Source organism: Cervus canadensis, chromosome 19 (genome assembly GCF_019320065.1).
Source record: "Cervus canadensis isolate Bull #8, Minnesota chromosome 19, ASM1932006v1, whole genome shotgun sequence".
In the NCBI taxonomy this organism is placed as follows: domain Eukaryota; kingdom Metazoa; phylum Chordata; class Mammalia; order Artiodactyla; family Cervidae; genus Cervus; species Cervus canadensis.
In genome coordinates this window covers 29,590,427-29,614,592 of record NC_057404.1, presented here as the reverse complement: position 1 = coordinate 29,614,592, position 24,166 = coordinate 29,590,427, and the positions used below count along the sequence as shown (strand labels likewise).

General features: G+C 38.5%; 1 protein-coding gene across 12 annotated transcripts in view; it reads left to right on the top strand.

Annotated features, from left to right (window-relative positions):
• Positions 1-400: 400 nt before the first annotated feature.
• Positions 401-24,166, top strand: part of SNCA (synuclein alpha) — a 145,682-nt gene continuing 121,916 nt past the window's right edge. The window contains exons 1-4 of one of the 12 annotated variants that reach the window (XM_043438843.1): positions 401-447; positions 3,089-3,234; positions 10,917-10,958; positions 17,610-17,752. In XM_043438843.1, the coding sequence (XP_043294778.1) occupies positions 3,114-3,234; positions 10,917-10,958; positions 17,610-17,752 (306 nt within the window). In that variant the 5' untranslated portion in view covers positions 401-447; positions 3,089-3,113. Of the gene's footprint in view, positions 568-1,434; positions 1,953-1,985; positions 2,110-2,251; positions 2,404-2,505; positions 2,624-2,812; positions 2,831-2,853; positions 2,967-3,088; positions 3,235-10,916; positions 10,959-17,609; positions 17,753-24,166 lie in introns of those variants that run through there. The other 11 variants (XM_043438836.1, XM_043438834.1, XM_043438835.1 and 8 more) reach the window with 11 other exon arrangements.

Sequence of the window (24,166 nt, the reverse complement as noted above, 5' to 3'; positions counted from 1 at the left end):
GCTGAAACTCTACAAGTCATAAAGCAAACCAAACTTCCTTCTCCTATCCCAAGGAAGCAAAATATGAGTATTTTGGAAAGACCACTTTTCAAATGAGCCGACCAATAGAGCAAAGAGTTCCTTAAGTAGCATATTCTCGCTTCCCATCTCTTTTGGTTTCAAACGGTTGATTTGAAGATTTAAATTGCTTTTTACTCACATTTCAGAGTGAGTGCAAGGATCAGAGAGAGGGGCAAGCTTCAGAGAAAGCCTTTTTTTCCGCCCTACAAAAAATAAGCACAATACAAAGGAACAAAAAACATAGAGCAAAGATGCGTTTTTCCGTTACAGGTCTAAAAGCAGCCTCCCTACCAGGCAAAGAAAGCCGAGGGACTCCGTGAGGGGAGGAGTTTCGTTCTCCATTCCGGCGTGATCCAGGAACAGCTGTTTCCCCTCCAGCTCTTAAAGGTGAAATTGTGTTAAACAGTGCAAAAATTGTCTCGAACCCCTTGCGTGTGTCTGTGTGCCGGTGTGTGGGATGGGGTGGCGTGTCAGCACCGAGGACAACGCGAATTCCAAGTCAGGAAGGTGAGTGGTATGTGTTGAGAGAATCTCCCTTTTCAGAAGGCTCTGAAAAAATTGGATATACTGGTTCAGGAGAATCAATCACGCTGGATATGTCTCTTCCATCTAGGCACCTGCATCTGGAAAGTAAATCCCATTCTGAGAATGAAAAACCTTACAGCCGTTTGGTTTCGACGGCTGGGGAATGTTTATTCCTTGTTTCACTGATGGGAAAAGAAAACAGCGTCTGGCAGCCGCTGATTGGTGGAAAAGAAAATGGTGATAGTGGGGTGGAGAGAGGATTTGACTAGCCTCCTCCTGCCTCTCTTCAACCTGTAACTCTTCTTTACTAGTCTCCTCTCCGCCCGCGAGACCTTATCGGGCTCATGAGAGGTTAAGAGTAGGCCTAAATCTGGGGGATATTTAAACAAAAGCATCGTTAACCTTTTGTCCTACGACCGTTAATCACACTTCATTGATCCGAGGGAAACGTGCTCTTGGCAAAGCTGATGTGAGCACGCTTCCTAGATTGCCTGTCTCTTTCAGCAGCTCCTCGAGAGACTGGCTGTGTCTTTGGTGGTCGACCTGTCACACTCCCCGCTTCCCGAGGCTTGATCTGACGTGGGGGTCCCCGCGAGGAGCCAGCGGGAAAGGCGGAGACAAGGGGTGGGGGCGGGATGATGGGAAAGAGGGAGAGACTTCAGCCCAAGCCTAACACTCGGGATCTCCACGAGAGCTCCCGTGACCCTGAACTCGAGGTGAGCCGCAGAGCACCCCATCTTCCAGCCCTCCAGGTCCAGGCGGGAGGGGGGAGTTGGAGGTTCGGTCTTCCCCCGCCCCCACCCCCATCCCCATCCGAGGAGAGGAGTGAACTGCACGCGGCTGGGAAAGCGGCGAGTGCCAGGAGAGGGGCGGGGAGAGGAGCTGACAAATCAGCCGCGGAGGCGGTGAGAGGAAGGGGAGGAGGACCGCGGAGACTGGAAGGAGCGGGGGCGAGGGAGCGAGCGCGGCGACGCGGGGTGAGGTGTGTGCTGGCTTTAGAGCGAACCCAGGGACCGAGCCGCGCCTTTAGCATCCTTGGCGCTCTTCCCGGCTCCCCCCGCCCCCCTCCACCCTTCCCTTCCGACCTTCTGCCTTTTTCTCTCGAATCCGCTCGTGCGGGGGACGAGGACTGGCAATTCGACGGCAGGTTTGTGGGTTTGCCTCCCACGCCCCCCGCCTCCCAGCGCAGGCTTGCGCTGACAGCCGCCTCCTCTGGGGACCACCCCTCTTCTGGCGCCACCTCCACCTTTCCTGTGCGCTCTTTATCCTCTCTCTTCCCACTTAAATAACCTTTGGGAATTGTTTTTAAATTTTGTTAAAGTGGGGGTGGGGGAGAAATTGGAGTTCCGAGGAGCCGAGGAAATCTGGTAAGGGCTTGTGGAACTAACTCGGCAGCTTTGGAAGGCGCGGAGAACACCTGGTGGGAGGAGTCCTTGCGGACGCCCGGGGGCGCGCGAGAGGGGTCGGGGGGCGGCGGTGGGCGTGCTGCAGGGAGGACCAGCTATAGTCGAGTCTCTCTCCGAGGTGAGTACTTATCCCTCGGGTGAGCTTGAGGAAAGTAATTTGACCTGTTTTCCTCCCGCTTCGATTACTTCCCTCCTTCTGGTCCTCAGAGGCCGAGAGGTCTGGATTCTCAGGGATCAGCTTTTCCTTTGGGGAACGCGAGGATGCTCCAGGGAGTATGAGTAGTCAACTTTTGTTTGTCGCTGGCCTTAACCGACCCCCGCCCCCAGTCCGCCCTCTCTGTTCTCTCTGGGAAGTAAACAAGCTGCGTTTGGCAAATCGTTAAGCCGGAGCGTTGAGAGGGCGAGTCAACAGGTGATAAGGGGTTAACAGGTGCGGCGCCGGGTGGGGGGCGGGTTCCGGCAGCTGAGAACGCCCCCACGGGCTGCTGGCGCGCCTCCCGAGGCTTCCGCGGGTGTGAACTCGCGCCCTCCTGCACGCTCTGGGTTGATAGCCCAGGGTCGGGTGCTTGGCTGGGTGTATTAGAGCGAGGGCGGTGGGCTCGCAGTTGGCCTGAGGTTCAGCCACACCCAGAGTGAGTGATTCCTTCCCTCCCCTACTCGTGATTGATCTGTTAGCTGCCTTCTGGAATTTAAGCGTGTCCCTGACCCCCTGCCTCAGGTCCCTTTCCTTTTCCTGTGATGTCTTCTAAAACGCACTTCTAACTTACACTGTCACCATTTGGACCCTGGGAAGTTAAAAGAGGAGTCTATCTTTTCGTGCAATTCCACTTCGGAAACGCGTAAGAACAGCTCATGTGATTCCTCCTAATCCATGTTTAGGCGGCTAGACTTTATCCAGCCAAGATGGATGGGAGATGCTAAATTTTTAATGCAAAAGCTAAGAAAAGCCTCCTTTGTCCAGTGGTTGAAGTGGAGGTACGCTTAAGATGATCTCACTCTTTTGAGGATTCTACTGATCTTTCAGTAGTTTTTACTTTGGGTGGTTCTAATTTCGTTTTTTACGCAGAAGTTCTCAAAGTGTATTTTGTGTTCTCCAGTGTGGTGTGAAGGAATTCGTTAGCCATGGATGTTTTCATGAAAGGACTTTCAAAGGCCAAGGAGGGAGTCGTGGCAGCTGCTGAAAAAACCAAGCAGGGTGTGGCAGAAGCAGCGGGAAAGACAAAAGAGGGTGTTCTCTATGTAGGTAGGTAAGCCCTGAATGCCACTTCGGTATTTATTTGGGATTGATGGGTTAGGATGATTGATGCTTTAAATGCTGGTGTTTCTCACTTGATTCAGTTTTGCATCTCCACTCCTCAAAGTGGTGGGCTGAAACAGAGGTGTGTGTAGGTAGGTGAATGTGTGTATGTGAGCTAATATAAAAAGTGGGGCTATTTTGTTTTTCCAGACTATTTAATTTTGCAGTAATATTTAGGACTTTGTTTCTTTTTTAAGATGAATGTTTCTATGTGTAAGTTGGGTTTGCCTGGTGGCTCAGAGGTTAAAGTGTCTGCAATGCGGGAGACCTGGGTTTGATCCCTGGGTCGGGACTCTGAGGACAGTTTTAAAAACTCTGTCTTAGAAAATATTCAATAGTATCTTACAATCAAACTCCTTCATGAGCTTTTGATTTATCTTCATGAATAATATATGCTAATTTCAGTGTATCCTAATTTAAAAGTAAGATGTTGATATAATCTTGAGATATGTAAAGAGAGACCTACTGTGACCTTAAAATGGAAAGGACAGACAAGTCTTTGGAGTTACTTCTTGTGACCACTTAGTAAGTTGGGAACTAAGCTCAAGAAATTGCTTGAGGGCTGCTAATACCTCTGAGACATTTATATAGTTCATTTATCAAATGGTACAATAAATTAGATGCTTACTGTTTTTCCTCGTTTATAAATTCCCACATCAGAGTATTCTTGCAGTGAAGTGAAAGTCACTCCATCCCATCTGACTCTGTGATCCCATGGACTGTTCATGGAGATTCTCCGGGTTAGAATACTGGAGTGGATAACCTTTTCCTTCTCCAGGGGATTTTCCCAACCCAGGGATTGAACACAGATCTCCCCAGGGATCGAACCCAGGTCTCCCGCATTTCAACTGGATTCTTTACTGGCTGAGCCACAAGGGAAGTCCAAAAATAGTGGAGCGGGTAGCCTATTCCTTTTCCAGAAGCTCTTCCTGACCCAGGAATCAAACCAGGGTCTCTTGCATTGCAGGCGGATTCTTTACCAACTGAGCTATCAGGGAAGCCCTACTCTTTTTTTTTTTTTTTTAATCTTGAACTGTGTTAGGTTGGGTGTTGTTTCCCAACTCACCTGGAATTCTTTGGGTGAAGAAATAGGCATGCACATAGACACACACTCATCTATAGGGATACAAACAGGCACATGAGCATACATTCACCCACTGCCCATTCTGCCTCTTCTTTTTCTCTTCTGAGCTAGGTCACATTCTCTGGTAGCAGGTGTAGCAACAGTAGCCAAAGGATGAGTAATAAAGTGGAGGATGAGCATAAGGGATTGTGTAGAATACTCTATGTCTGTGGAGTGAAAGAAAGCTATATCGTCTCTTTGATATAGATGGGCTGGAGAAAAGTTATACTTGGAATGATTTTTATGAATATTTCTCATATTTTTTCTTTTGTTCATAGACTTTTTATTTTGGTTTAATCTTACCACAAACCTCTAGTTAAATTACTCTTTATCTTAAAATATATTTTCAGAAAATGATTGGATTAAAAGATGTTACAAGAGGGAAAAGTCAATGAGTTAATCTCCGTTTTTTCCTTGTGAAACATGGATTGTATCTTTTTAGGTGGAATTTGGAATACTGAATCAGTGACATTCAGATAATCAGTATTTTTATATTTGTCCTCAGTGTTCCAGGTTGTCCAAGTGCATGCTTTGTAACCATTCCTTGATTTCAGTTACTTTATAACTTAGTTACTTTTAAGATTTTTTTAGTAGGATAATATTGATTTATTAGTTTTGAATGAGCCCAAGAACCACTGACTATTAAATTAACACATTGCTGTTTTCGAGGTAATAAGCAGGATTATCATCTGGAAAACATTGTACTTGTTTTCACTTTCAACCATGAGTTTGGGCAAATAAAATGACTTAATTTTTAGAGATTAATTCTGTTATTTTGTCTGAGATTATTATATGAAATTTCAACTTGTTTATGTGCAGATAACACATTTATTTTAAATGTGTTTAAATAAACACATATTATTTTAAAAAATAATCTTCAGTGTTTATTATGGTATTTAGCAGAGTGCATTCTATATACTATTTATCACTTAATATTTTAAAGTCAGTTAAAAGTTGAACACAAATACGTAATTCAGGATGAAGCATGACCTTGTGAAGTTATAGTACTACCAGGTGTTGGCAAGCTTTTTCCGTAAAGGGGTAGTGAGTAATTTTAGGGTGTGATATCTGTTTCAGCTGATCAGCTTTGCTCCCCTGAAGTGAAAGCAGCCATAAACAGTAATTAGGGTGACTATGTTCCTATAAAACTTTACTTACCAAAACAGCTGGCGAGTTTATTTGGCTCATAGGCTATAGTTTACTGACTCCTGATAAAGTAGGAAAAAATGTAGATTTAATGTTAAACTTAAATTCCAGTCCAGACTATACCACTTTTTACCTCTAGGATAATGGGGAAGGTACTTAACATATCTAAGCATCACTTTACTCATTTGTAAAAATACAATTTGAATAAATGCAAGTACCTTGCAGAGTTCTTGTGAGAACATCATAATAAAGCAGAACCTGTAAGTAAAAAGGCATACTTTTAACAAATTAAAGACTTAATTTTTATAACAGTTTTAAATTAACAGAAAAATTGATATATAGAGGTTTCCCATGTACCCCTCCCCCCACACATGCATAGCCTCTCCAATTACCAACATCCTTTACCAGATGGTACAACTGTTATAGCTTATGAACCTACATTGACACATCGTAATCATCGGAACTCCATTGCTTCCATTAAGGATCACTCTTGCTGCAATATGATCTGTGAGTTTGGACAAATGTGGAAATGGCAGTCCACTCCAGTATTCCTGCCTGGAGATTCCCATGGACAGAGGAGCCTGGTAGGCTGCAGTCCATGGGGTCACAAAGAGTCAGACACGACTAAGTGACTAACATACACACCCATTCATCATTATAATATATAGAGTATTTTCAGTGTCCTAAAAATCTTCTGTGCTCTGTTTATTCATGGCCTTCTCCCAGCCTCTGGCTGTCACTGATCTTTTTCTCTCCATAGTTTTGCCTTTTCCAAAATGTCATATCAATGGAATCATATATTATTTAGGCTGTTGAGATTGGCTTCTTTCAATTAATAATATGCATTTAAATTTCTTTCATGTCTTTGTATGGCTCATTTCTTTTTAGTGCCAAATAATATTCTATTGTCTCAGTGTATCATAGTTTATCATTCACCTCCTACATCTTGGAGGTACTTGGAGGGCATCTTACTTGCTTCAAAGAGTTGGCAGTTATGAATAAAGCTGCTGTAAACGTCTATGTGCAGGTTTTTGTGTGTACATAAGATTTCAGCGCCTTTGGGTAAATATCAAAGAGCACAACAATTGCTGGGTCATATGATAAAATATGTTTAGTTTTCAAAGAAACCATCAAACTGTCTTCCGCAGGGACTGCACCGTTTTGCATTCCCACCAGCAATTAATGACAGTTTTTGTTACTCTACTTCCTTGACAAAATTTGATACTGTCAGTGTTCTGGACTTTGGCCATACTAATACATATGTAGGGGCATTGCACTGTTATTTTAATTTGTATTTTAAAACTGGTGACATAGGATGTGGAGCATCTTCTCAAATGCTTATCTACCATCTCCACATCTTCTTTGATGAAGTATCTATTAAGATCTTTGGCCTATTTTTTAACCAGGTTATTTGTTTTCTTATTGTTGATTTTTAAGAGTTCTTTGTCTTCTTTTTCAGATAGTTCATAAATATTTTCCTGTCTGCAGATTGTTTTCTCATTCTTTTGAAATTGTCTTTTATAGAAGTTTTTAATTTAAATGAATTCTCACTTATTAATGATTTAATGGAGTGTGTCTTTGGTGTTATAGCTCAATAGTCATTGCCATACTTGAGATTATGTAGATGTTCTTCAAGGTGATCTTCTAGAAGTTTTATAGTTTCACATTTTACACTTAAGGCTATGATTCATTTTGGATTATTTGCTTGTGAAGGGTATAAAGTTGTATAAAATTATTTTTTTCATGTAGATGTCCAGTTCTAGCACCATTTGTTTAAAGACTATCTTTGCTCCATTTTATTGCCTTTTTTCCTTTGTCAAAAATCAGCTGATTACATTTATGTTTGTGTATTTCTGGGCTCTCTTTTCCAGTCCCTTGATCTATTTGTTTATTCTTTCACCAATATCATTGTGTTGATTATGACAGCTTTGTAAGTAGTGTCAGTCCTCTAACTTTGTTCTTCTTCAATACCATTTTGGCTATTTTTGATCTTTGCCTCTCCACATAAACTTTAGAATCAGTTTGTCAATATCCACAAAATTACTGGGGTTTTGCTTGAGATTGTTGCTCAGTTGCTAAGTCATGTCGAACTCTGTGACCCTATGGACCGTGGCACAGTGGGCTCCTCTGTCCTCCACTATCTCCTGAAATTTGCTCAAATTCATGTCCGTTGAGTTGATGGTTCTCTCTCTCTCTATATATATATGTATATGTATGTATATATGTATATATATAACATGGAACTGTAAAATCAAGTTGGGAAGAGATAACATGTTGTTAATATTCTGTCTTCTATCCATGAATGTGGAATATCTCTCTATTTATATAGTTCTTTGATTTTGTTATCAAAGCTACATAATTTTTCCCATATAGATCTTGTATATATTGCATTAAATTTATGCCCAGGTATTTTGTCTTTGATGCTAATGTAAATTATACTATGTTTTTAATTTCAAATTCTGCTCGTTCATTACTGGTATATAGGAAGGTGATTGACTTTTTAACCTTGCATCCTGCAATCTTTCTATAGTAACTTATCAGCACCAGGATATTTTTTGTTGATTCTTGACAGTTTTGTTTCATCTTTCCCAGCCAGATATCTTTTATTTCCTCGTCTTACTGCAATAGCTAGGGCTTCCTGTACGATGTTGAAGGACTGGTGAAAGGGGATATTATTGCCTTGTTCCTGGTAATAAAGTTCCTAGTGTCTCACAATGAAATATGATGTTAGCTGTAGACTTTTTGGTAGATACTTTCTATCAGGTTGGGAAAGTTCTCTATTTCTAGTTTACTGGGAGGGTTTTTTTTTTTAATCACAAGTAGGTGTTGAGTTTTGCAAATGCTCTTTCTGCATCTATTAATATGATCATGACATGTCTTTTTGAGCCTGCTGATATGAATTACTTAATTGACTTTCAAACACTGAACCGGCCTTGCATACCTATGATAAATGCCACCTGATTGTGATGTATAATTCTCTTAATGCATTGTTGTGTTTGATTCATTAACATTTCATTGAGAATTTTTGTAAGTGTACTTTTATATGTAGGAGCCATGGTTATTATTGTCAAATAAACTCTCCAACAGGGCTGCTTGGTGGCTCCAATGGTAAAGAATCTGTGCCAAGCAGGAGACCTGGGTTCGATCCCTGGGTCAGAAAGATCCTCTGGAGAAGGGAATGGCAACCCACTCCAGTATTCTTGCCTGGAGAATCCCACGGACAGAGGAGCTTGGTGGGCTACCGCCCATGGGGTTGCAAAGAGTCTGACAGGACTGAGCGTTCAGCACACACACACAAACTCTGCAGCAGAGTAATTTGCCAATGTATTTTCTTTTGATAATTTTATCCTTCATTATAAGAACTATTATCAATAACTAGCTTGAAAGATTAGAAGTAACTAGGGAAAATTTTCCTCTTTCACTTATGGCTGAAGAAGTTTAGCACACTGTTTTCTTAAGCCTCATGAGAAAGTAATCTCATTCATTTATAATATACTTTCAATAGCTAGCTTTTAATGCTAATTGATGAACCACCATAATCAATATTATTTTTGTTTTTTTCTCCTTTTGTGATATCTTTGTATACAAATTTTCAATCAACCTACTTCAATTTAATGGACCAAAAATTTCTCAATCAAATCGTTTAGAAATTGTAAGTTGAGAGTGAAATTCAAAAGCAAAAAAAAAAAAAAAAAATGCAGTTCTTTGCCAAGTATTCTAACAGTAAAGGCAAGAAAATGACCTTCAAAACTCTTCCAGTGAGATCCTGCTCAATAAGTAGCAGTGGTCAAGACTGTGGATTGATGTCAAACTCCCAAGTCACAATTTGCTTCACCTCCACCATACTGAGATAGTCAACATGACATGCACAACAGCATAATTGAGTCCTTGGCAATGCCCAGGCATCATTTCTGATCTTCTCCACTCTGCAGCTTTGTGAAGTCATAAGAGACAAGAGGGGAATGGATGTGGGCTACATCAGCTTAGGGAAGCCATCAGATCTAGGGTCTCTTCAGCTGTATCTGTTATGAGATCTACTTATCTATAAGGTCTATCTGTCTATCACATTACTGGTGACATACCACTGGGCACGTATTTTGTAGCTTTATCTTTTCATTTACAGGTTACTTATCAATTAAAAGTTAATCATCAGTAACATACTACTAAACAATTATGAAAACCGAAAACAGGTAATTGGTTTGATGCAAAGAAACTCATTAAGACTTTCTTGTATGTTTGGTTCAGGATACATTCCATGATTTAGCCGAAGATCAAATTATCAGGTACAACTAAGGCAGAGAGAATATACAATTGTTAAAATATATTTTTACTAGTTGTTTTTAAAAATAAGGTGTTGAAGGAGTGGCAGGTAGAGAATGATAAATATTCATTTCCTAGTTTTTCAGTCCTAATTTCCTTACATTCTTCTCTGATAGAATTACTTTATTTAGCTTATAGGGTAGTTTTCAAATGAATTTTCTTTTTATTGTTATTGTCTCCAAGATCATTAAAAAGCTGTATGAATTACACTAATAAATCCAACATTAGAGAGCTGATGAATAAAATTATTCACAAACTTAATTTTACCAATACATATTAATAAATTCTTTGTGTAAAAGTTTGGTAATGGTCAAGATTTGGGGAAAATTACTATCTTGCCCCTTCTCGAAGCTAGCATCAGTCATACTTCAGTGATAAAATACTGTATTCCTTCTAAAGATTTGCCTGGTTTCGTAGAAACAATATGGGCTTAGGGTCACAGAGCCCTTAATTTGAACATGCTTGTAGCTGGTGACTTCAGACAAATCATTTAACTTTAATTTGTAATTGCTTCATGTGGAGTAAAATGGGCATGATGTGAAATGGGGGGTTATTACAAACATTAAATGAGATGAAAAATGCCTTTTTCATAATAGATGTTCAACAACTATGAATTCCCTCTCTCCTTCCCCCATCCGTTTGTGTTCCATGGATTAAGTAATCTTTCTTTGTATTGCATTTTAGTAGAGCTTCTGCAGTTCTGAATCCAAAATCACCTTCCCAGCCAGACCCTGTGTTTTCTCACCTTTTCTTTTTTACTTTCTGTAAGTTGATATGTGAAGTGGGACACAAGGGTTGAAAAGCTATTATTGTGTGCTAAAATCTTAATTGGAGCATATCCGGTTAGCTTTGCTTTGTTGCATTTGTTGTAATGGTTACTAAATTTCTTTGTTTTAAATTTTTTGCTCCCTGAAGATATCTTTACATGTGGGTTTTTGAAGAGTGAGATATTATTTTTCCATTAGATGTATTTAAAAGTAGCTCATTAGCAGTAAAGGTGACTTTGAAGCTTATGGTTTGAATTTGTTTGTTTTTGTAGGATCCAAAACCAAGGAAGGGGTAGTTCATGGTGTGACAACAGGTAAGCTTTGTGGAACTTATATTCAAGGATGATATTGAAAATATCTAGTAAGCAGGATAGCCCCAGCACTGATCATTCAGGATGTAAATATAAATAACCACTCTGCCCATAGAGGAGCATTCTAGAAAACATCGGCTTTGTTTAATCTTGATTCTTTATTAAATATTTTAAAGTATGTTAAGTATTTGTTATAAGTAAGTAAAACACAGTGTTTGTAACTGTCAAGAATGATGACTGAATTGACTAGTTTAATTGTTTAGCTTATAGTGGTGTAACATTTGAGTGTTCTGATCAAATTAATGTTCTGGCAAATGATAGTGGAATATCATATAAGAACTGCCATTTTTAAAGAGTTGAATGAAAATTTTCTATAGAGTACAATGAAATATTCTGACACTAAAATATACAAATTATAATATCTCCTTGATTCAGAAGACATTTTAGGAAATACTCTTGGGATGATCAGTAAATTATTTATTGTGTTTATCTCTGTTTGACCTAATTTCACCCAAATTTTGAAATTAGGTCTGTAAGAAGATTACAATAAGGGAATAGCAAAAATGATGAAAATTATGATGGTGATGATGAGGAAGAGGAGGAGGATAATGATAGAAATAGAAAAATCACAATTTAGCAACTTTAATATATGGACTTGCTGTGATTGAGTTTTATGTTTTATGTACTCCAAGCTTTCTGACAGGCATGATAAGATATAATCATATGATCAGATAAAAAATATAACTCATATGATGAGAAAGCAGTAAATATGGCAGGGCCTCAGCAAAGTAACATGCTTCTATTGCTAAGTTATAAAACAGATTTTGAGAAAATCAAATGGGAATATTAATTAATACAGTATTTTGGTTAAGGCCACAAACACTGAAGCAGACCTCTTTAGTCCAAATTTCTGCTTACCCCTTACTAGCTGTGTGACTGTTCTGCAAGATTCGTTCGTTACCTCTGTGTGATTCAGTTTCCTCATTTGTAAAAGAATTCAGTGAATGAGAATATAAATAAATACCTAGAATACTGAAGGCAAATAGTATGTATTATCTAGGTTTTACTTACTATCATTTTCTAGTGAATCTATCTTGAGCCACATTTTCGTAGCTAGTGCAGAAAGGTATTTATATGATTTTTATACATACTTTTATACATACTATATAGTCCATGGAATTCTCCAGGCCAAAATACTGAAGTGGGTGGCCTTTTCCTTCTCAGGGGATCTTCCCAACCCAGGGATCGAACCCCAGTCTCTGGCACTGCAGGCTGGTTCTTTACCAGCTGAGCCACAAGGGAAATCCAAGAATACTGGAGTGGGTAGCCTAGCCCTTCTCCAGCAGATCTTCCTGACCCAGGAATCGAAGCGGGGTCTCCTGCATTGCAGGCAGATTCCTTGTCAACTGAGCTCTCAGGGAAGCCCTTTTATACATACTTTTGACTAAAAAAGTTAGAGTATAAAATCAAAACAGGGAGTTCTATGGTGGCCTTGTGGTTTGGATTCTGGGTTTTCACTGCCATGTCCTAGGTTCAACCCCTGTTCACGGAACTAAGATCCCGCAAGCCACGTAGTGCAGCTGAAAATAAATAAATTAAATAAAAAACAACCCTTTGAAACTAATTCTTCTAGAAGCTAAGTTAAAGTATGCAACTTACTTTTGCTCTGTTGGAATTCAGTATATATAAACTGCCCTGTAGGGACCTTCTATAAATGGCATGTTATAAAGTATGATTTTTGTAAGAACTAGTTATCAGACAGTTGTAGACTATGCTATATGAAGAGAGTCTACTTGGTTTAACTGCTTTTCATTCTAATAGCTGAAGGAGAATCCATATGGATGAACAAGCAGATAAGCATGTTGCAAAGTTTAGAGCCTGTGGTAAAAATTAGAGAATAAGCTAATATTACCATCCAATGGAGGCTATGCAGATGGGCTGCAAGGATAACTATTGCCAAAGTCAGAATTTTTGAGGTTTTTTTAGAATGATAGAATGTAAACATGAGTTTTTGAGGTGTTTGTGTGCATGAATGCGTACACACTTGGCCTGGTACAAGTGACTGAAGTTTTGTACTATAAGGCAATATTTTGCAGATTGTTTCTGAAGAACAGCAGCCTGCCAGCTAATGTTTCCATGGTTTTTAAATGTTTGGAAACTTTGCATATCCTGTCTTCCTTTTAACATATTAAAGAAACTGAGCTTTTCTACAATAAATAAATTTACATAATTTAGTTTAACCCAGGATTTCCAAAACTAATTTGACTTTCTTTCAATAGTTGAAAAAAGTGAAAGTCACTCAGTAGTGTCCCACTCTTTGTGACCCCCACAGACTGTTCAGCCCATGGAATTCTCCAGGGCTGAATACTGGAGTGGGTAGCTGTTTCCTTTGCCAGGGGATCTTCCCAACCCAGGGATCAAACCCAGGTCTCCCACATTGCAGGCAGATTCTTTACCTGCTGAGTCACAAGGGAAGCCCTTTCAACAGTTACTAGAGTTTAATTCAACTAGTGTTCCCCGGAATACTATGGAAAATCCTTCTAAGCAGGGAGACCATGATGATTTTGTTATGGGCAGTGTTTCCAGTCATTGCACCAGTCAAAGACTTGCCTGGTGGCTCAGATGGTAAAGAATCTGCCTGCAGTATGGGAGACCTGGGTTCGATCCCTGGGTTGGGAAGATCCCCTGGAGGAGGGCATGGCAACCCTCTCCAGTATTCATGCCTGGAGAATCCCCATGGACAGAAAAGCCTGGTGGGCTACAGTCCATGCGGGTTGCAAAGAGGCAGACATGGCTGAAGTGACTTAGCACAGCGCCAGTCAATCACCCTGGCAGTAGTAAAGTATCAGAAATGTCGGTATAAGTAATCTGGCTATGAAAATTGCAGTGGAATAAATCAGTTGCAAAAAGGGCCATCCCTCTCTCGTATCAGATAAATTAATTTGTTGAGTAAAGTTATTTCATGTAAAATTCTAAATTCATTTTATAAGGGTAAATAAATGTTTAAGGTAATAACCTCAGTAGTTAATCAGAGAGAATTGGTTGCTTTTTATATATGACCTAAAATGTTTATCATGGTACAAAATAATTGCTACATAATTGTTATTTACTTTGTTATTACTCTTAAAGCAGGGAAGGGAGAAACTATTATTAAGTACATAACAATATCAGCTAATGTTAAAAGAAAAATTTCCACAAGATTCATTTCATTAACTATTTTGTAGAAATACAGACTTTAGTAAACTTAGGCCAGGCATTTTCTACCTACAACATCCAGGGAAAATTAATCCTCTCAGTTAGATAATCTGAAGATAAAATCCAGAAAACTCTACCTTAATCCCTGGCTTTTTGATCTCAGGACATTATTATTTCAGTTGTCAGTACATCACTTTATAGGAAAATATGAGAGAGCACTTAATCTGGGCTTATGGAATGACATGCCTTTGAAGGTATTAAAAAACTTAATTTGATATAAGCTGACTCATTCTCATTTTTTCCCTCATGAAAGTGTGATATAAAGAAACTCCTATTGTTGGAGATCTACTGCAGGCTTTGATTCTTACACACAGAAACTTGTTATACAATAATGAACACAGTTAATTTCCAACATGTTACATTTTAAATTCCCTTGTTAAAAAATACAAATTTTTTTGTCCTCATATCTGTACTTTGTATACTAATTCAAAACTATATCTTAATTTTGTAATTTTTTTTTAATGTTATAGGCTAGATTTACTGTCTGTTCTAAAAGTTGGTGCCACATTTCCTTTGTGGAATTGTATTGTTAACTTAATTAGAGTCAATACTTATTGAAATTGATGTATAGATTACACATATACACAAAATTGCTTTTAATGTACTCAAAATTATTTAATGAGTGTTACTATGAAATAATATAAAGAGAATATTATCTCTGGTTTTGATCAACTCAAAATATACCAGTGGAGGTGGGTAGACATACTGGGAAATCAATAATTATGGTGCAAATAGAAAGTTCAGTAGTAAAGATATACCTAAAATTTTATGAGCACACAGGAGGAGGAAGAAGGACAGTTGTTGGGAAAAGAGGCTATTAACATGGAATTTAACTTTTGAGGTGGGTTTTAACAAAGGGTTTAAGGTCAGTAAATTATCTGCTAGATAAATCAGTTCCTACAGAAATCTTAAAATGTGTCTATCAGGGACTTTCCTTGTGGTACAGTAGTCAAAACTAAATGCTTCCAATGCAGGGACCTGGGTTTGATCCCTGGTCAGGAAAGATCCCACATGCTGTATGGCACAGCCAAAAAATAAAAATAAATTAAGAAAATAAATAAAATGGTCCACCACTGCTATATGTAAATCCTGACATTTTGTAATGTAAATAATTTACTTATTCTTACAGTGGTAAAATCTAATCAATTATAATAAACTAAAAAGTGCATTTTAGCATGCAGATATGTGCATTAAAAAAGTATGTATATAAATCTAGAATTATAAAAATAAACTTTCATGGCTGGCAGAAGAAAAATTATGAATCTTTAAAAAAGATCAAAATTTATTTTTGTCTTTGAGATTTTATAACAAGAAATGTTCATTTTCAAGTAAAATTTTCTACTTGTATTCTTAGAAAAGAAAAAAATGAGAACTTGAAGCCCATAATTCACTATTTTTAAAGCATCAACATTCTGGAAATGTTTAAAAACATGAGATTTTCAGTACAGTTTTTTCACTGGCATTTAAATTGAACTTTGCATTGAGTATAGCCATGACTAGTTGGTAGGCATCTACCACATCCCCAGAAGTGGCAAATATCAAGCAATACCTGCGTGAACTCTTCCTGCTTTTAGACTCTTGGGGCCACTTTCATTTCCCTCTGTTGTCTACACTGAGGAGTGAGACTCATTTTCCTTTTTTCCTTACCTACCTCCTCAACTTCCATGACCTGCATACTGTATTCAAAACCCAATTGTTTTGACCACACTGTTACTATTTAGTCGTGTCAGACTCTGCGATGCTATGAATAGTAGTAGCCCACCAGGCTCCACTGTCCATGGGCTTCTCAAAGCAAGAATACTAGAATGGGTTGTCATTTCCTTCTCCAGGGGAATCTTCCTGACCCAGGGACTGGCCCCTCCCAACTGGTGAAATGAAATCTGTACGATAATCGGGTGACTAGCACATAACACTTAACAGCTCACATAGTACAACTCATTGAATTCCTCAGAAAAGAAGGCAAACATTACATATAGATAAGAATGCAAGACCCACAGGCCTTATGAGTGTAAATGTTATAAGGATTCAGTTCAGTTCAGTTGCTCAGTTGTGTCTGACTCTTTGCGACCCCATAGACTGCAGTACGCCAGGGCTCCCTGGCCATCACCAACTCCCGGAGCTTGCTCAAACTCATGTCCATTGAGTTGGTGATGCCATCCAACCGTCTTATCCTCTTTTATCCTCTTCTCCTGCCTTTTATCTTTCCCCAGCATCAGGGTCTTTTCCAATGAGTCAGTTCTTTGCATCAGATGGCCAAATTATTGGAGCTTCAGCATCAGTCCTTCCAATGAATATTCATGACTGATTTCCTCAGGATTGACTGGTTTGATCTCCTTGCTGTCCAAGGGACTTTCAAGAGTCTTATCCAACACCATAGTTCAAAAACATGAATTCTTCGGTGCTCAGCTTCCTTTATAGTCCAGCTCTCACATCCATACATGACAACTGGAAAAAGGTTTGGATGAAGAGTTGTCTTGTTTCCCTTGAACTTGAAATTGTTAAAAGTGCAGATTCTCATCTTTTACCGCTTTTTCATAAAACTCTTAATTGAAGCAAACTTTTTTTTATTGCAGCTTTGTTTATTTGATATTTGTATGGAATTAATATAGAAACATTAATTCAACAGTTATATATAGTCTTAGATAATTTTTGATATGAGATCGAATCTCTTTCTAAATCTAATCCCAAACTATTTATACCATCATCTTAAAATTTAACTTATTTTTAAAAGCCTACTGAATTTCCATATTTTATTTTTAATGAAAAGAAATTAAGTGTGCTCAACAAACCATTTCATTTCATACTTTAAGTCCAGCTCTTTTGTTCCCATTAAAATGATTGAACATAAATCTTAACATTAAAACTCATTCTGCTTCAACTACCTGATGTTTCATAAAAGGATCAGCATAGTCATCCCTCACTCTGTTGTTTTATTTCTGATGATACCATGTGAGAGCACATATGTGTTCTGTGACTCAGAAGGTGTGATGAAAAAAACATGCTGAGTGATATCAAAGAGTTGGCATTGAAATTGAAATAAAGAAATACTTCATGCTGAGTTTGATACAGCTACACCTGCAAGCCTTGCTTTCTGTAAACTTTCTTTCATAAAATGTCAACCAGAGCGAAATTGCTTACAGCCCTAAATTTGTGATCTTTAGGCTTGAAACACCTTTAAACATCTGCATGATTGCACAAGACTGTCTTGGCAAAGAATCTGTGTTTGGCTAAGCCATGCTCACGTAGCAATCTCAGTAACTGTTTCTTCTCCTGACTCACCAGTTATCTACGTGTGTGAATATAGGTCTTCGGAAGTTGATGGTTAGTGGAAGTGAAATTATTCCTAGTGGCTGTTGGTCCACCATCCCTTAATCTGTCATTGTTCTTGATTCATCCCAGTGGCTGAGAAGACCAAAGAGCAAGTGACGAACGTTGGCGAGGCCGTGGTGACAGGGGTGACTGCAGTAGCCCAGAAGACGGTAGAAGGAGCAGGGAGCATTGCAGCCGCCACTGGCTTTGGCAGAAAGGATCATTTGGGCAAGGTAGGACTGTGCACGTCTCCTTACGTTTCTAAGCTTGTGGGTCACCATGCATTTTCAGCAAGGCACAGAGGCAAGAATAAGATGCTTACTTGAGGGAGAGCTGACTAAGCTTCCCTCCTAACAAAAAAAGTACTACCTTTATATGTATTCTTTTTGGAGATACTCACCCAGATAAATGCTGTGAAAATTGCACAATAATTGTGATTGTTTTATTTTCTGGAAAAAAAGTTAATGAAATGAACAGTGTAACAAATGTCTAAAAGAGCTGTGACATTTCAGAAAGAATGGGTGCTTTTATGTTGGCTGTGAATCTTGGAATTTTTCTTTGTTGGAGTATAGCAAATGCTTTGTGCCCAGTCTCTAAATGTTCAAAATGAAAATCTTTTACTTAATTTCTTTATAGTGACATCAGCTCTTATTAAATGGCCTGTTTGCTTATTATATAACAATTCATTGCCAAATATATGTTTGTGGAAACTGAGGGGCTTAAACTATGATCATGGTTTTGGGGTGATTTTAAAATTCTCAGAATTCTGACTTTTCCTTTCTTGACAAATATGAGACTCTAGGAAAATTATTCAAGAGTTAGGACTTTCATTATAAACAAATAAGCAACAGAAAATGAGGTATCAACTGGAAGATGAAAATTTTACAAAATTCATCACCATAAACAGATTTTTTTTTAATTGAAGTATAGTTGATTTATAATGTTGTGCCAGTCTCTGCTGTACAACAGAGTGACTCAGTTATGGTCATATATATATTCTTTTTTATATTATTTTTCATTATGGTTTATTCTAGGTGATTGGATATAGTTCCCTGTGCCACAGTAGGACCTTATTGTTATCCACTCTAAATGTAATGGCTTGCATCTAACAACTTCCAACTCCTAGTCCATCTTTCTCTCTCCTCTCCATTTTGGCTACCATAAGTCTAATCCTATGTCTGTGAGTCTATTTCTGTTTTGTAGATAGGCTCATTTGCATCATACTTTAGATTTCACATATAAATGATATCATATGGTATTTATTTTACTCTTTCTGACTTCGCTTAGCATAATAATCTCTGGTTGCATCTACGTTGCTTCAAATGGCATTATTTTGCTTTTTTTATGGCTGAGTAGTATTCCATTGTATATATGTCACATCTTCTTTATCTGTCAATGGGCATTTAGGTTGTTTTCAAGTTTTGGCTATTGTGAATAGTGCTGTTATGAATATAGGGGTACATGTATTCTTTGAGTTACAGTTTTGTCTGGGTATATGCCCAAGACTGGGTTTGCTGGATCATATGGTAATTCTATTTTTAGTTATCTGAGGAACTTTCATCCTGTTTTCCATAGTGGCTGCCCCAATTTATACTGCCACCAACAGCGTAGGAGAGTTCCCTTTTCTACACACCCTCTCCAGCATTTATTATTTATAGACATTTTAACGATGACCATTCTGACAGATGTGAGGTGGTACCTCATTGTAGTTTTGATTTGCATTTCTCTAATAATTAGCAATGCTGAACATCTTTTTATATGCCTCCTAGCCATCTGTGTACCTTCTTTGGAGAAGTGTCTATTATGGTATTCTCATTTTTTAGTTGAGTTGTTTGCTTTCTTGTTGTTGTTTGTTAAGTTGTATGAGCTGTTTGTGTATTTGAGGTATTAAGCCCTTGCTGGTCTCATCATTAGCTGCAGAATGATTTTTGGTTTTTCCCTGCCACAAAGGCTTCCTGGTTATTCTTTGAATCCATACCCTTGCCTTGACTCTTCCCACTGTCTAGAAAGCTCTTCCCCAGTGTATAAGTGACCCTGGCTCACTCCCTTATCTCCTCAGGTCTTTGCTAAATAACACCTTCTCAGTGAAGCCTGCTGCTGCTAAGTCGCTTCAGTCATGTCCAACTCTGTGCGATCCCATAGATGGCAGCCCACCAGGCTCCCCCGTCCCTGTTCTCCAGACAAGAACCCTGGAGTGGGTTGCCATTTCCTTCTCCAATGCATGAAAGTGAAAAGTGAAAGTGAGGTCGCTCAGTCGTGTCCAACTCCTAGCGACCCCATGGACTGCAGCCTACCAGGCTCCTCCATCCATGGGATTTTCCAGGCGAGAGTACTGGAGTGGGGTGCCATTACCTTCGCCCTCAGTGAAGCCTACCCTGACCTATTTACATTTGGAACCATTCTCCTTACCTCTGGTGTTCCTAATTTTTCTACTCTATTTTTGGCCAAAACATTTATCACCTTTAAAAATAATAACTAGCTTAATTATTTTTATGCATATTGTTTATTTTATTTCATCCCTTCTGAAATGTAAGCACTATGAGGAGAGAAGATTTTTGTTTGCTCACTGATATTTCACAGGTGTCTAGAAGAGTACACATAGAAGAAAATTAAGCCATATTTATTACATTAAGACATAGAACAAGGAAATAAGTGATGTGCAACGTGACTTTTATTTGTGTCTTTCATAAATATGTGTGTACTGTAGCAACCATGGCTATTCAACCATCCAAAAGTTATCATCAAAATGTTTTGGAATAGATATCCTGAAATCTGTAAGAAAGTATCTATTTGCTGACAAACTTGCTTACATGAATCAGTCATTAAAACAGTGATAAAAAGGAAGGACTGAAAATATGTGACATATTGAGATTTTATTATATGTAGTTATTACATTGGTCTGCAACAATTGATTCTACTCATGGAAAATCTGGACTGGCCTTCCAGCGAAGTTTTTCAGCTAATACTTAAATATGTGATTGATGATAGTATTCCTTTGTGCAGAATATGCTCTTCAAATAATCTTATTGCTCACGCTAATAATTATACTATTTCCAATTTCCATCTAAAATTATAATTCTATGTGTAGCTTTATTCCATTTTCAAAACTAGGAAGGACCCTCAGATTTTAGTACAGAGGCAACTAACATGTTTTGTTTCCCAGATCCTTGCCAACATAATAGAAGCTATGGACTCTCTTCCCCCAAAAATGTACATACACACCCCAAAGGGCTTAATGGGATCATGGAAATCCATCAACAGATAGAGCTCATGATTTAGACCAATTTCCTGACTGTATAGATGAGGAAATTTACAGAGGGAAAGTACTCAGCCCAAGGTCACATAGCCAGTTGTAATAGATTGGATTCCAGCGGTACTTTTCCATCTGCTATTGTCACATCCCCAACCTCTTGCTCAAATTTTACCTTCCTTTTGAGTTTTCATAAATAGAATTATGGACAAACAGATTTAACTGGAAAAGTTATTTGCTTCAGAATATTAAGAAACGAGGAAAGCTTGTACTGTCCTCGTCTCACTCCCATTTAATGTGTACAATGTAAATTGCAAATTAGGCATGAAAATGTTTCATTTCTTAAAAAATTAGGCTTCATACACTTCTAAAAATATTGCTCTTTATTTTAATGTTTTAAAGCAGAAGTCTAAATGATGTGACAAAGTTAACCATTTGGAGATATTTCTCCTATGGGTACTTGTTGTGTCTTACATATGTCCAAAAATGAAAATGAAGTCATAAATTTAAAAGTTACAGCATAGTTGTAGCAAAAAAAAAAAAAAAAAAATTGAACTGGGATTTTAAATGGCTGATTTTTATCCCTGTGCTGTCACCAACAGGCTGAATGACCTTTTGAAGATCTCCTGACTCTTTCTTATATAATGAGGGAACTATAATAGAAAATTTTTAAATCCCAATTTAGCAGTAGAATTCTGTTTCTATAATAACTAATGAAAGATGCTAATGAACTTTCATTTTGGCCACATCTATGGGATGCTAAAAATTCTAGAGTTTAAACAAAATCATTGAATTTGTTCATTATGAAATGTGAAGTAATTTCATCCTTCAGACTCTGATCAGAATGATTCTGGTGAATGGAAATAAAGCAGTTTGTTGTAGCTTTAACCACTTGTTAATGACCTCATTTTGACAAGCATTATTCATTGAGGAAATGATACTTGTTCACTGTCATAAATTTTGCTAGATATTGAGGTTAAAATTATGAGAAAACCATACACTGTTTTTTTCTTCATTGTGCTTATAGTCTAGTGACAAAGATCAGTAATAATCATCTAATCACCCATAATAAGTGTGTGGTTATAAACTGTGATAAATGCAGTGGTGTGCCTAATGCCAAGAATATCTAACTGAATGCTTGACCCAGTTACTGTGGGTTAGGGGTAAGGCCAGATGCTCCCTTGGGGAAGTGATATCTGAACTGAGATCCAAAAAATGACTAGCAGTTATCAGAAGTGAGAGTTAAAGGAAAAGCATTCCAGGCTAAAGCATCAGCATGAGAAAGTCTAATGTGGTAGGAGGGAACCATGGCAAATCAAAAGACCGCTGGAGCCAGAGCAGATAAGGATGTAGCCAAGCCCACATCACAGCTAGCCATGGTAAAAATATTGGTCTTTATTCTAAAAATAAAGGGACATATTCAAGTATTGTAAGCACTTAATCTGGATTTCAGCTTATAGGTTTGCATGTTGTAAAGATGTCTCTGCCTATAGAGTGGGAAACAGATTAAAGAAGGGAAATAGTGAAAATCAGGAACCAGTTAGTGGACTCATGGAAAAAGGAGATGGAAAGAGGGGATGATTGTGAATACCAAGGTGTTGGTGAGGGAAAAAGAAAGACATGGATTAATTCAAAGACTACACAGGAAGTAATATCAAAGCGATTCAGAGAGAGATTTCACAAGGCTTGGTGGAAGAGGAATGCGACCAGCAGAGCTACCGGGTGTTGCTTGTTGAAGTGGATTAACGGCTGCGCCATTGTCTTGGTGGCTGATGGCTCCCTTGAATGTCACGAGTACTGCAAAATGACCGGCTGCAGCAGTGCTCAGTCCTCAAGCACTTGGAGGGTGCTTGGCCCATCAGTCCCTGACTGATGAGGGGACAAGTTTTCCTTCCTCCCTCCCCCCCTCCTTCCCTTTCTCCTTTCTTTCTTATCTCCATTTTGTTTGTTTTTCTAAACCAACAGCTCTAGCAGCTCATTTTTATTTTTCTTTCTTTCTTTTCTAAATTTATGCCTTTGAGAATACTTATTCTGCTGTACTCATCTCCTTTTAATGTTAACAGAGATGTATGACTACAGATACCCAAGTGTTTTTGTGAATTTGATCGTATGAATGAAGCCACCCTTAGTAATAATTTCTGTGATGCTAGATTAAAGGACAAAGAAGCTGTCATGAATTTTAAGAATTTTTAAAATCAGATATTATTAGCTTCTTTAATACATCAGCATAATCCATCTATTGATCTGTATTTTTACCTGTGTACAACCAAGAGGTTGCCAACCATACAATTCATTACTTGAGGCTCCTTCACTTGTTTGGCACAGTAAGAATAGTCTAAATATTCATTGGCAGAAGTATTCAAGTTTTAAGTTCAAACAGCGATGTTATATAAGTAAAATTTGTAACTTCTATTGAGAACAGATGATCCTCTTGTACCAAGAATATTATAAAAGAAAGGCACTTGAGTGTTATTATGTAGTGCATCTAGGTTTACAATATACAGCTGTTCAGTGCAGCGTTTGCTCCATTCCAACTGCTCAGTAGCGCTCTGCATGTGTTTTTTCTCAAGTAAATCCTTGATGAACAAATAAACATCTCTTTAATATTATCTGGAGTGCCCTAAAAGAGTTGGATCCTCAGTGTCCCTGAAGTTTATATTTTTGTAATTTTCCACCCATGTAGGAAGTGAAAATTCTGAATAAACTAATTAAGGCCATTGCTTGACAAATAGTACAGCTTGTTGTTCAGTCACTCAGTCGTGTCCAACTCTTTGTGACCCCATGGACTGCAGCACGCCAGGCTTCCCCGTCCTTCACTATCTTCTGGAGTTTGCTCAGACTCATGTCCATTGAGGCAATGATGCCATCCAACCATCTCATCCTCTGGTGTCCCCTTCTCCTGACCTCAGTCTTCCCCAGCATCAAGGCCTTTTCCAACGAGTTGGCTCTTCTCATCAGGTGGCCAAAGTATTGGAGCTTCAGCTTCAGGATCAATCCTTCCAATGAATATTCAGGGTTGGTTTCCTTTAGGATTGACGGGTTTAATCTCCTTGCAGTCCAGGGGATTCTCAAGAGTCTTCTCCAGCACCACAATTTGGATGCATCAGTTCTTTGGTGCTTAGCCTTCTTTATGGCCAGGTCTCACATCCATACATGATTACTGGAGAAACCATATCTTTGATGATATGGATGTTTGTTGGCAACGTGATGTCTCTGCTTTTTAATATGCGGTCTAGGTTTGTCATAGCTTTTCTTCCAAAGAGCAAGCATTAATTTCATGGCTGCAGTCATTGTCTGCAGTGATTTTGGATCCCAAGAAAATAGGGTCTGTCACTGTTTCCATTTTTTCCCCATCTGTTTACCATGAAGTGACAGGTCTAGATGCCATGATCTTCAT